General features: G+C 39.3%; 1 protein-coding gene, 1 long non-coding RNA gene and 1 other non-coding gene across 5 annotated transcripts in view; 2 read left to right on the forward strand and 1 right to left on the reverse strand.

The window, feature by feature from the left end:
- The first annotated feature begins 998 nt into the window (after positions 1-998).
- Positions 999-2,079, forward strand: LOC132366098 (uncharacterized). The gene is made up of 3 exons (XR_009503361.1): positions 999-1,413; positions 1,664-1,708; positions 1,932-2,079. It is a non-coding gene; the product is annotated as an uncharacterized LOC132366098 (long non-coding RNA).
- On the forward strand, positions 1,464-1,594 carry LOC132366789 (small nucleolar RNA SNORA24). Its single transcript, XR_009503516.1, has one exon. It is a non-coding gene; the product is annotated as a small nucleolar RNA SNORA24 (small nucleolar RNA).
- A 231-nt stretch (positions 2,080-2,310) lies between the features above and the next one.
- PRSS12 (serine protease 12) overlaps positions 2,311-13,899 on the reverse strand; it is a 75,132-nt gene continuing 63,543 nt past the window's right edge. For 2 of the 3 annotated variants that reach the window (XM_059923509.1, XM_059923507.1), the window contains 3 exons: positions 11,458-11,478; positions 6,452-6,732; positions 2,311-4,692 (listed from right to left, as the gene is read on the reverse strand). In XM_059923509.1, coding sequence (XP_059779492.1) covers positions 4,385-4,692; positions 6,452-6,732; positions 11,458-11,478 — 610 coding nt within the window. In that variant the 3' untranslated portion in view covers positions 2,311-4,384. The remainder of the gene's footprint in view (positions 4,693-6,451; positions 6,733-11,457; positions 11,479-13,899) is intronic. The other variant, XM_059923508.1, reaches the window with a different exon arrangement.

Below are 13,899 nucleotides of genomic sequence, written 5' to 3' on the forward strand. Positions count from 1 at the left end.
GGCCCCAAATGGTCCACTACTAAGTAAAAGCTTCACCTCGATCCACCCTTTTGTCTCATACCGTAGGAAAATTAAAAGGGAAATAGAAAATAAATTTAAATGGCATTTAACAAGCACGTATCTAGGACTAAAAGTATTCCTAAACGTCTGTAACTCCCCTTTTAAAGAAATAGACCTACCATTTATTTAGCTGCACCCCCAAAGAAACGTACAGCAGGGAAGTTAAAACCCAGGTGTCCACTTGCAAGAGTCAACAGAAGCTCTGGAGCGGCTACATTGTGGACCACAAACCACGGGTCCGAAGGCAACACGGGAAACGTTCACACACGCATGTAAAAGGGTCTCCCGCACGCTCGTCCGGTCTAATACCCTTTCCTTTTCCTAATCTTGTGTTTACAAAATCGTTTGGCAAGGCTTTCAGCAGAGTGCAAATACTCCTAAGAGATTAGACTACCTCAGAACAAAACAAAAACTGATTGCAGACCACTGACACCTGCGCTTCAGGAACAGCAATGTCGGCGGAACACGGGAAGATACGGAGTTTTTTAGCAGAGAGACCAAAAAAAAAAAGTCAGCTAGTTCCATGAAAATCAACCAACCAAAAGGTTAAGAAGCAGAGAACTATCGAACCTGGTGCTTTGGTAACAAGGGTGACTTCTAAAGTAACTCTCTAACAAGACAGCCCTTTCGCCTTCTTCACTCAGCGGACGCGCGAGTCCGGCAAGATTTCCTGGTTTCGCGAGAACTTTTGGCAGCTCTGAATGCGCACGCATCAGAGTCGGAGGCCACGTGAGCAGCCCAGATCTAGCGCGGGGCGGGGCGAGGCGGGGTGGAGAAGCTTAGGAAGGGGAGGGGCCATCAGGAAGGCGGTGGCCAACGGATGGGCTGGAACCTCAGCGGAGCTGGGAGGGCGGGGCGGAGGGAGAAATCGTGTAGGCCCCGCCCCTCGCGGCGCTTCCCCGGAATAGCGTCACCAGCTCTATAAGAGAGCGTGTGGCGAAGGATTCATCCTTTTACATCCGGGAAGCGTCGAGTTTAGGTTAAGGTACGGCGTCGTGTTTCGTGCGCTAAAATACTTCAGACAGAACTTTTCGGCCAAGTTTAAAATGCAGGAGATGCAACAGTCTTGTAGAAGTAGATCGACGTCAGCTTGGAAAACCTCTAGGTTCAAACGCCTGAGTGGACTTAAATGTTCATTGATTCTCGGGGCAGCCACGTTCAGCCGGGGGCGCTGAGTCGGAAAACTAGCGCGCGTGGGCCGTGGGCCTTCCGGCAAAGTTTAAATGCAGCTGATGACTCCGGTGAAGAAGGTCATTAGTTCCGCTGTTGGTGTCATGTGGCCATCTTGAATCTACTCCGCCACTGTTAAATAGTAACACCGCATCCTGATAACCCGCCAGTTTGATCCAGGTGGTGAGTAGTATCTGTAGTTGTCCTTGCTGGTCTTTTCTGGGATCGTGAATCTCCATGTATCTTTGGGACCTGTCAGCTGTGGCAGTCTCCCTTCCTAGCCATGGAAGAGCATATTCTTGTTTATTGGCAAAGCTGTCACCATTTAATTGGTATCAGATTCTGACTTGCACAAGTAACATTCTTCACTTTAAAAATCTGGAGGGTACTGGGTTATTGGGCAAACATCTAACTACTGTTCAAATGTTTTTAGGAAGCTGAGCTAATTGTTCCAATGGATGATGGAAAACATAACAAGGTACGTTCCTGTCTTTATATATATATATATTTCTGAATCTGAAACCCTTAGTGCTAAGGATTTGGAAGGCCAAACAAAATTGGAATATTTTGCTGGCATTTTGTAATTTAAAAGAGTAAATAGCCAACTGAATAGAAAGTAACTGAAGTAGCTGCTAAGACTCAGCACCATGAGGTAAGTACACAAATTAGAGTTTTATAAAGCTGGTTTTCTTCTCTTGCAGAAGTCAAGAAATCCAAAGCGATACGGGTGAAGTCTTACTTAGCATCCTGAAGTACACTGCCAAATGTGATTTTAAACCTCAAATATGGTATTTAAATGGAGAATAAGTGCTTCCTTGCTATATCAATAAAATGCTTGATTTGTACAGATGTCAGTGTTCCCTGACTGAATGACCAATAAGTGCAAAGGTAACTACAAGTAGTGAACAGGCTGTCTGTCTCCTGTTCCACTGTTGTGGAGCTTGAGCAGAAGTAACATGAATTAATATTGTTGTGTAAGGTATTATTTGGGGAAAACTCTTACACGTAAAAACCAGTTTACCCCTGAGGAAGAGAGCAGGGTCATTTAATACCACACAGAAGATTAAGGAAACTGCACGGTGAAAAGCTATGCACTTTATTTACACAGATGTGCACTGAACACTTGCATCTTTAAAACTCACACTTAACATTTAACAAGAAAAAATATTAAGCTATAATAAAGGCATATTTTATGAACCAAGCATTCTACCTCAAGGTTGAGCAAACTGCAGGCCATCTGTTAACTATCTGTTCTTTAAGTTTGCCAGCCTCTGGTCTAGTTAAAAAGCCAATATAAATGTTTGCATCAGCACTGTAGTTCAATTACAAGGATGGCCCATGAGAAACTTTCAGGAAGATAAATTTTCTGGTTTTTCCCAAGCCCTTGTGCATGTGTGCACCATCTATAGCTGTCATCTCTATATGTAAATGCAGAGTTTTTCCGTTATCAAAGTCATGAGTGTTTAGAAAACGTTTTAATGCTATTCTACTTGAACTGCATTGCAGTTCTGCAAAGTAGTAAACTATAAAGCACTTTCAGGTTAGCACCAGTTTTTTTACATAGCTCAGAATTTATAAAAGGGATGCAATATGATACAGAAGGGAAAGGGATGGGGGTGAAGTCCCTCCATGGTGAGTTAGCCATTTAAGAGGATTACTTAAGCATTCTTAATCCTATAGTTTGCACTTCACCTTTTTTTACTACCTGGGATTTTGGGAAGGACTCATGATAGCAGTCATGTCACCTCTGATAAGGATTACTCAAGTATCCTGAGGGCTTAGCTTTTATATTTGGGCAAAGATTTTGTGCTGCTACCAAGAATGCCCTGTAGGATACATAATAAGCAGCTACCCCTTAGTCCTTTGGGAAACAGCCAGAGGGAAAACTTACCTTTAGACAGGAGAACCGTGGGTTAGAGGGGTGGGAGGAGATGCTCTTGTCTGCATTGGCACTCTTCCTGTTCTGGAGTTTGGATTCAAAGCCTTTCAACAGCTGTCTCATCTTGGCCTCTGCCTGTTAACCCATTTGAAAACTAGAAATACTATAAAATCTTACCTACCTTTTATAAATTGTCAATGAGGTGCATAGCCACCTAGCACATAAGTGGTATATGGATTAAACATAACAGTTATTTTAGACTTTCCCATACTATTGACAGGGAAAGCATTTTTAATAGTCTTTTTATTAGATGGGACTGTATCAGGATAGTCTGCAGGTTTAAGTTAGTTACCAGAAAGTTGCAATAGGTGGCACTCTTAAATCATGGTCTGGAAAACAGTGTGATGCTAAGGAAAAAAACATTTTTGTTTTACCAAGCTGTAAATTTGAAGTGATCAAAAGTAATCCAGGTTGAATTAGGTTGTGCATTAAACAATTTGAAGGCATTCTTTATTATGTTACCAGGAATGCTGAATTCTGCTAACAACATACAAGGTAGCTAGAATGTTTTTCTCTTTAGTTGCCATAGTGCTTGATACAAAGGCTTCATTCAGGAATGTATTGTGACAATGATATTCCTTTCCAGTCTGTTTATAATAGAATTCCTTTATCTTTTTTGGCCTTCAATTTTCTCACGAAAGGCCAGAAAGATGTGGTCTGATTTTTTTTATCAGCCTAAGGAAAAAAATCTGAGCTTAAAAAATTACATGAACAGAAAACAGTGCCACTCTTATTTTGAGTAAAGAGTATTTTCTTTGTGTGTCAAATGTAGGCTCTTTATATGAATATATACCATACTGATTCAGTTATAAAGGAGTTCTCAATCCAAATAAATGTAAAAACAGCCTGACTGCACAATCAATATACAAAAGTCTCTGGAGAATGCTGAGAAATAGGCAGAGACAAGACTCATGAGAATAATGAATTTAGTGTCCATTAAACTAATTTGGGTAGGCGACAATGCTAAATAAGGATAATCATTACTACACTGAGGTATCTGTAACCAAAATGTTCACATCACACATTCTCAAGCAGCAAAGGGGTACACAGTTCTTATCACAACACGAAACACAAATACGGATCTCCACTCCCATTAGTTGGCATCTCTGGCTAAATGCTAATGTTGGAAGGTTTCCAACAGATTCTTTTTTTTTTTTTTTTTTTTTTTTTCAACAGATTCTTTAAATATTATTTTCTTGAGGTTTCCATGAAGGATTACAGTTTGGTGACACTTTTTATCCAAGGTACAAAGGCTGAGACTTTGGTATAAACACCAGGGGAATCCTTGACTCCACAGCCATATCCCCAGGAGGTCACCCCATATACAACCCAGCTCTCTCCTGGCCGTTCACACATGAGTGGTCCTCCGCTGTCTCCCTGGCAGCTGTCCACACGTTTGTGTTCATGGAGGTTTCCAGCACAGAGCATCCTTCCTGTAAATCGACCCTTATAACGGTCTTCACAAAACCTCTTGGGAAGTAAGGGGATGGCTGCTTGTTGTAGAGTTCTTGAGTAGGCTCGTCCTATGCAGGCCAAATAATTGAATTAGATTCCAGGTAAAGATCGTAGCGAAAAGAGCTACATTTAACAGTTTAATGAACATTTAATAGCCCTATTAAAAAGCCCTATTGTGGCATTAGTGTAGTTTAAGTGAGTGATAACTATAAATGGTACTTTTTTTATTGTTTGCACTTAACCATACTCTAACCCTTCACTATTCTGTTTCTCAGTACTGCATTTTTTGAAGAATACTTTAGTAATGCTTACGGACTTGCCCAGTAGAAAAAGGTAACCTACAGAAAGCACATTTGTGCAGGCTTTAGAATTTGAATTCTCTGTATTAAAACAGTGAGGGTGTATTCATGCTGGTTCTGTATTAGCAAATCCACTGCTCTAGGACTCATCTACTTCATTGACTTTTGAGGATTAATTATAAATAACAATTCTATATAAGCACATAAGGTGGCAATTACTATCCTCAAGAGAAACATGGTATTTCATAAAGATGATTCAGAAACAACATTCTTACATAGAAACAGGCTGAAGTTTAACCACTTGTTAAGGTATTCTATTTACTAGTAAGCCACTCATTCTCTGTTTAGTGGCTAAAATGTATAATTGATAGGTTCTCCATGATAGCCTTTTCTTGGATCTAAACTCCACATTATTCTCCAATCCAATTTACTCAACTGGAGTGATTCATCCATAATAAAACATTCTGTAAAATTTACTTTCTTTGTCATCTCTATTCAGATGTAGTGTCTAAAGGGAGGTGATTGATTCACTTCCCTGATGAAGTAATAATTCCAGCAGCTGTACTCCAGCCTTCAGTTTGCCTCACAGATCAGCACAGCGTCGTGAGAAGGCATGTACTCTGCCGTGATTCTATCATATCTTCCAGGAAATGTTTCCACTTTTTAAGGTTTATCTCAGGATTGGTCGCAGAGCTTTTTCAGTACGGTATATCTGCTACAGATGTTCTACATTTTGCTGCTATGAAATAATGTAAGTTTAAAGCCCAGATTTAATGTAGCATGGGATAAAATGAAAACAAATACTTATATTTACTAAATATAACCTTATTGAAATTATCACCTGTAGAAATACTTATTTGATGTTCTTTTTCAGTGTTAATTACTTTTAATGGAGAGCAGTCAACCCAATCATTTCTCCTTAGTAGTCATTTGTGAGTCGAGCACCTAATCCAGGTGAGACCTAGATGTTTCGAAGACCATCCTGAGCAAGCACTAGCTGATGTTAACTCTAGCAAGACAATACAGAAAGCTGTTCGCCTGAGAAGAGCACAAGCTGAACACCATCCTGCTCGGGGACAGGGAGGTGGGAAGAATAGAAGGGGGTTGTGGAAGGAGAAACCCAAGTGAGCTGGATCCCTCCACTTGAACCTCAGCAGCTCTGATTTTTGTTCTTCATTTAGGAATTCTGCATAAGATTTACTTTGATAAAGGGCTCCATTACAAAGAAACCATCAAACACCAAAGCCCTTTGCTGGGGTAGCTACATCAAAGTCATTAGGAAAACTTTTTAAAATAGAGACAGCTAGGCCCAAGTCCTGAGTAGGGTCCCAGTTCTAATGGGAACCACAGTACCCTCAGGGTATGAATCCAGATTACATGCATGCATCTCACACTTGGCGGAATTTCCAAACAACTAAGCCTGAACCCCCTTTAAAATTTTGCTACCCACTGTACACCCAGATGTATGGATAATCCCAGACACAAGCAGGTGCCCAGATTTTAGTTGTTTCTTTGGGTTATTTGTTACCTGTGTCTCCCCATCCTGTTATGTGACAATTGGAGGCTGTTTTCTGTGGCCTCTCCCTCCAGAGTGGCAAACAGGCTGGCAGAACGTGGCTGCTGAATCTGGCACATTGTTCTTCTGGTCCTTGTAACCTAACCAGGGCGATGTCGTAGTCGCTGCTGTCTGGCCGATACTCCCGGTGAATCACAATCTGCTGAACTCCAATTTCTTCTTCAAACTCCTCCGGCACCAGAGTATGATAATCCCCAACCCGAACAGCATAGTTCGTAGTGCTGTTACCATACCTGGGAGGCAGAGAGAGCTAATGGGAGGCTTGTTTCAAGTGTTGTAAATTGGTAACTGTCAGCCAGGAAGGTTAACAGAGATGCTTGTAAGCCTTTCTTCCAAATCATTAATCCCTTTTATAAGTTTAACCTTCCTTTCCATTTCTCTGATCCCACTGCTCTCGGTCTCACACTCTAAACCCACTGTCATCACTTTTTTTCTTCATCCATTTCACTATTTAACCCAGGTTACCATCTAACTGTTTTCTGAGAAAGAGCAAATGTGGAAAGTAAGAGCTAATCACTAACCTGTCATTTCCCCACCATGAAAAAGGATCAAAACAGGAACAAATAGTACAGGGCAAAATTACCATCCTGTGTTTGCTGTCGTCATTTTTCTATCATTTCCAAGGTTGTTAGTTCCACGAGGGCAGAAACTGTCTGATTTAACTCTGTATCCCCGAAAGCACTTAGCACAATCCACTTTACTCCCCTTTTCTGTGAACTGAATGCAAACCAAAACTATCTTCAGGGCAACATACATTCATTATATGCTCTTATCTTTTAAATCTTTGTTCAGACATCACCTCAGTAAGACCTACCTTGACATCTAAGATTGCAACCCACCCTTGCTTGTGCTCCCATCCCCCAGCACTCCCAATATCCTTAATCTGCTTTACTTTTCCTTTTTTATTATACACTACTTTCTAACAAATTATCTAATTTACTGTTTATTATATTTATTGTTCTGTCTTTGCCCTCCCCCGCTTGAACAAAAGGTACTCTAGGGCAGGGATCTTTGTGTTCACTGATGAATCTTACACATCGAGAATAGTGATGCCAGTTAAGTAGGAATGCAGCATATGTTTGCTGATTTAGTGAATGAATGAATGCTTATTTTTAATGAATGTGTCTTTTTTCCATAGGAACTATTCAATTAAAATAGAAATACAATATTTACTTGATTGACAGTTCTCAGCCTGTTTTTCAGCCAACATACCTTGATTCTGATACATCTGCCTAAAGCAGTTTCTCAACTTCAGCACTCCTGACATTTGGGACCAGATTATCATCTGTTGTAAGGGGCTGTGCTGTGCATTGTAGGATGTTTAGAAGCATCCCTGGCCTCTATTCACTAGATGCCAGTAGCATGCACACTCACATACACACACCCCAGTTTGACAACCAAAAATGTCTCCAGACGTTGCCAAATATTCCCTAGGGTGCAAATTGTCCCCACTTGAGAACCGCCGACCTAAAATACATCATCCAACCCACCTCCTGATACTTCCTCTTTCTCACTGAAGAGTATAGCACCTTGCTCACTTCCCCTCTATAGCTACTTAAAACATTCTCAATGACTTAATTCCCAGCACCTTTCCCTTTTAGTTCCGTAACCTCCTCACCTGCAGAGAGTGTTTTCTCTACTTGATCTCAGCCCCCCACCTACAGCTCATACTCACCAAATATTACACATTTTTGAAATCTTGGTTTCAAGCATCTCATCTTGACAGTTTGACATCTCTACTCATAATTAAGTACCTCCTATCTTTACAGTTTTACAGCTCCATCCACAGCTCTTCACCCCCACTGGACTTCAATCTGTCAGCCCCACTAGTTTTTTCATGTCATTCTCACTCTGCCTATGACTTCTTTTTTTTTTTTTTTAAATTAATTTATTTATTTATGGCTGTGTTGGGTCTTCGTTTCTGTGCGAGGGCTTTCTCCAGCTGCAGCGAGTGGGGGCCACTCTTCACTGCGGTGCGCGGGCCTCCCACCGTCGCGGCCTCTCCCGCTGCGGAGCACAGGCTCCAGACGCGCAGGCTCAGTAGTTGTGGCTCACGGGCCCAGTTGCTCCGCGGCATGCGGGATCCTCCCAGACCGGGGTACGAACCCGTGTCCCCTGCATTGGCAGGCGGACTCCCAACCACTGCGCCACCAGGGAAGCCCTGCCTATGACTTCTTACAAGGCTTGGATTCCATCATCACTCTTTTGCAAAAACTCTCAATCCTTCTTTCCCTGATCTGCCAAAACTCCAACTCTGGTTTCATCAACTCACCACACCTCCTTTCCGCTAGCATCTGACTGTTCAAAGGGGAAAACATACTTTAACAGCTCTCACCTTAATTTTTTTTTTTTAATCAAAACTTCAATATCTTCCACTGGAAATGGGGCCTGTACTTGAATGTGAATTTAGAGAAGTGGTATTCAAAAACTGGAACTTCCTAGTGACTGCCTATTTGAAATAACCTTTCATTTATTCCTATAAAATTTCTGGAAGTTATAAGTTGCTCAAAGATTCTAATAGCCCTAAGTAGGTCTCTGACAACATTGCAATGTATAAAGTGATTTTCTTAACTATGTCAGCTCAAAAAACTGAACAATGCAACAAAGATGATTTAGCTTATACAACCACCTACTAGTGATCTGTGAAACTAATAATTTCCTGTGGTTCCTTGAAATTCTCCATTTTCAACCTTAAATTATCACATATCTTTAAAGTTCAGAAGGCTTTTCATATATTGTACCTAGAGACTATCTTCTTATGGGTTCCACTTCAAACTTTAAGTTTAGGATTATTTCATATCCTGAAACTCTAAAAAGTAATAGTCATGAAGAATAATCAGATATTTAAATAACTCTCACTTCTACTTTCTGTGTATTGATACTAATGTATTATAAAAATTCAATATGACTCATTAATATGTTCAGGTTTTAAAGCAAAATCCCAAGTGATTTATGTTTCTAACAAGAATAGATGTCAACGCATCCTTGAAAGTGCTGCTGAAATGTTTCATATATCTTTGGAATGGAATTTAAGAAATTATCTCAAGCTTCACTGTCCAGTACAGTAGCCACATGTGGCTAATGAAGCGCTTGAAATGCAGTTGGTCCAAAATGAGATGTGCTAAAAGTACAAAAATATGCACAAGATTTCAAATATTTACTATGAAAAAAGAATATAAAATATATTGTTTCTCTAGATAATAAGACTATCAAATATCTCAATTTTATATCCTATTTTTGCAATGATATTTTGGATATACTGAGTTAAATGAAATATATCATTATATATAATGATATATATATATCAATATATCATTATATAACCAATATACATATGGGTGAAGTTAATTTCACCCATTTGGTTTTTTAATCTTTTAATGTGGCTACTAGAAAATTTAAACGTATATATATGATTTGTATTGGTGGTTCACGTTATATTTCTAGTAGATAGCACTGGTCTAGAGAAATACTATGGCATAAAGAAGGCATCCTATTTTTTAATTTTTCTTTAATGCAGTTTCTTGTGTTGCTTATAACTTTTAAGCTCGAGTTATGAGACATTCCCTTCATATGTCAACTTTTTATATTTAAGATAATTACATTACTGTTCAACCAAAAATAAAAAAAGTTTTATTGCAACAATATTTTCCATTCTTTGAAAAAGAGCTGTGACACTTAGCTAAAATAATCCTTGCATCTAAACTGGCTATATAAATATATCCTACATTATCTAAAAATTGAGTCTTCAGCCAGTGAACAAAGAAACAGGACATTGCTACAGCAAGGAAATTTATTTTTTAAATATCCCAGTTTTAAGGTCTTGGGAAATCTTGCCTTAATGCGTCACTTCATGCCTGGATTACTACAGCAGTCTGCTAAATGGCCTTGCTGCTTCAAGTTTCAACTTTTTCAAGCCATCCTTCACATTGCAGCCAGAACAATGTTTCTATCTGATAATATAACTACTCTTCTGGATACCCTTCCAGATAGATACCCTTCACTGTTCACATAGTAAAGTTCAGATTCCTTAAATGATATACAAACCCATCCAAGAATGGCCCTTGTCCACCTCTCTGATACCACCCTCGTCCTTGTGTCTGTGTCCCTGTCATTCTGGCCGCTTGAAGAGGTATCTGACAAACCTGTCTTTATTCAGACTATTTGCAATATCATTCCCTCCACCCCTCATCCTAATATGGCAAAAACTGATTTTATCTTTCAAGTCTCAAGATCTCCTAGGAAGCTCTTCCTGCCCTCCCTGAAAGCTAGCCAATCCTTCTTTTGAACGCTCCCAATAGCACTGTCAGAGCGTTTACAACAGCTTCTACAACTTGTTAAGATGTCAGGTCTCCCCAGTTAAAGGCTCCTTAAGTGTAAAGACCATGTCATGCTCACTTTTGTATCCTCAGCACCAAGCAAAGTGGTTTGCACAGAGAAAGCTCCTAATAAATATATGTTAAATGACTTCTTTTGGAAGACACGTTCTGTTCACATACATACACTCTGATCCCGAACTTACTGAAATGAGACCTCCTCTCACCAATTCCTATGTTATAACAACACCATCACAAAAGTTACTTTTTAAAAAAAGTCTCCACAAAGATCTAATGTTCTCATTAATACTGGCTGTTCATCAGAATCACCTGTACCACTTTTAAGAATACAAATGTCCAGGCCACACAAACTCTGAGAACATTAAATTAATAGGGCCGATGTAGGACCATGGGTGATCCAAATTCAGTCAATCTGGAGAACCACTGAACCAAAGACTTAAAGGCACGGGCATAACGCCCGCCTCTTCATACCTGGAATTTCACTGGGTGAAGTGAGCATCCTAAGAGATGACTAACAGACTGCCATAACACAAACACATACACATTCCATACTTATACTGTGTTCTCAGGTCAGGTAGATTTCAGCGGGTATTTTTGAGTATACTCCCAAATTAATATGCTCACCAAGCAGGAGTTGATATTAACCTGAGAATAAAAATAAAATATTTACCTGACAAGAAGGAAAAATGCATCATTCTTGTTAAAATGAAGTTCCTTATTAGAATCTATACTTTTAAAGTCGTCCTGATTTAAGAAATGGACCAGCTAAACCCAAGCAGTGATTCCCACACTCCTTTCACTCCAGTTATTCTTAGAATAGATTTATGCTTGGAATTTGAAGAGCATCCGACACAAGACTAGATTAGTTTTCTAACCAAATATTTGTCTTCCAGTGTCACCTCTCCTAGTGAGTGCGATTATATACTTCAGGGATAACACTTTGGCTGAGGTTACCAGTATGATTTTGGACTTTGAAATCATTTTCTATGGTTCTAGTCTTCTCAAGAAAAATGTATCAAGGAATTCTTTTTCAATGCATTTTAAGGTCTTTCTAGTTGAGCTTTTGTTATTTTGATACACTTTATTCAAAAATGCTTCTAAAACAAACATTTCAGGTTTTGGCTGACACGCCATTCAGTTGTTTGCTTTGCTGAAATGCTTTCAACTCCCCCTCAAATAAAAATTGGATGAAATTCCTGGACAAGCTTGAGCAAGAGAGGATCTGAGACAGGGCAGTTAGTAAAATCCACTATTCCAATTTCTCTGAGATTCTGGAATTAAAATAAACTACAATTAAAATTTTCTAGAATTAGAAGAGTTAATTCAGGTGATGGTCATTTTCTTTATGATAGTCATTTTCTTTCTTTATAGATTCATCTCTTCAAAAAGACAGTATTTTACATCAGCCTGTACACATCTGCTACTTCTAGAATCTTTTTTTCTCTGTTGTCTGGATGAAACTCAAAAAGTAGTTGACTGAAATTGCTTGTGTAAATGGTTCCAGTTGCTTATGGAGAAGAGACCTTCTCTGTAGAACCTCGCACTGTCCCTTACATACATGTCGTGTGTGTTCAGGAAATGGTTTTAGCATAGTTGATGGTATTGTATATATCACCAAAGACCATGTTCTTAAGAACTCTACCATATACTAGGTCATAGCGGAACATATGTTAAGTACCGCACACATTTTGTTCTTAAAAAGAAGTCCCATTAACTCTGTGGCTCATCTTTCTAATTATAATGTCTAATAATTTAGATATTTCTGATTTTCAGAGCAGCAATCTCTGACAATTTCCAGCTTCTTTGGTGATTCTAGGCAAAAAAGTCAGATAAAATCAGGTAAAGCTATATTCTTGATCAAATCAAATTTGCAGTAGAATTACAGAAATGAAAGAATCCTTGTTTTGGGTACATTCTTTCCTCCAAAGTGGTGTTTGTTATCAGAACAAGCAATTAAAAGAAATTAGTTTAACATTCAGGAATTTTTCTCTCAATTATATTGCCATACCACCATAGAGAGAGGGTCATTTTACAGTAGTTGTAGTAATGATTTAAAGCAGAAAATAGTGGGAGTTCACTGGCGGTCCAGTGGTTAGGACTCCATGCTTCCACTGCAGGGGGCAGGGGTTCGATCCCTGGTGGGGGAACTAAGATCCTGCAAGCCACATAGCGTGGCAAAAAAAAAAAAAAAAAAAAGTAGAAAATAGCAAAAGCAAGCAATTTATATTGTGTAAAATTCATAGGGCAACTGCAGAAAAACTTAATTTATCCAAGTTTCTGCTTCAAACTGCCAATGGGATACTGCATTCCAAAGTCTGTACTAACACTAGGAAAAATGTGAAAAATGGGATAGAAGGCCTTTAAATGGTGATTCACCAACTACCTCAGTTACCCTTGTTAATGTTGGTATAAAAGAATGTTTTGGACACCTCACAATACGTGAAAGCTATGGATGTAGAGCTGGATTACTAGAACTCTGTCAGTCTTCCAGTAAGGTACCCTCATCGTACAGAGACAACTCTATAGGAAATGAGTGTAACAGGATGGTGGACGTGAGTAACTATGTTCTGATCTCATCATCCCCAGTCCATCATTCCTAGATTATTCTGATATAAGGATTACATAAAAGAGTGACTACTCTGTGAAGGCAAAACAAATAAACATAAAAAACTGTCATCCCATAGAATAAAGTAACACAGAGGTGATAGCAATCTATGCCTGTTGTTCAGAATGGCTGTTCAAGAGCACTGGCCTACATCATCACTGCAAGAATTAGGCACCAAAGGAGGCCCCATGAACAAGAAACTATCTTATATATTGAAGTCCAGTAGTTAAAGCAGCAGAGATACAAACAGAAAGGAAATGGGGGTGAGAGAGATAATTTCAAAATATGAAATCTAGGTCCCCTGCCAGTGGGTCTTAAGTTAGACTCCCAAGAAATCTAAAAGAAAGGTAACCTCTCAGAACCTGACCACATTGCTTCTGTACTACAGTGTCTACAATTCCAGAGGAAAACTATTTTTTGCAAACTTCAGAGTTTCTGATGATTAAAGGAGGGTTGTTTTA

Source organism: Balaenoptera ricei, chromosome 5 (genome assembly GCF_028023285.1).
Source record: "Balaenoptera ricei isolate mBalRic1 chromosome 5, mBalRic1.hap2, whole genome shotgun sequence".
Taxonomy (NCBI): domain Eukaryota; kingdom Metazoa; phylum Chordata; class Mammalia; order Artiodactyla; family Balaenopteridae; genus Balaenoptera; species Balaenoptera ricei.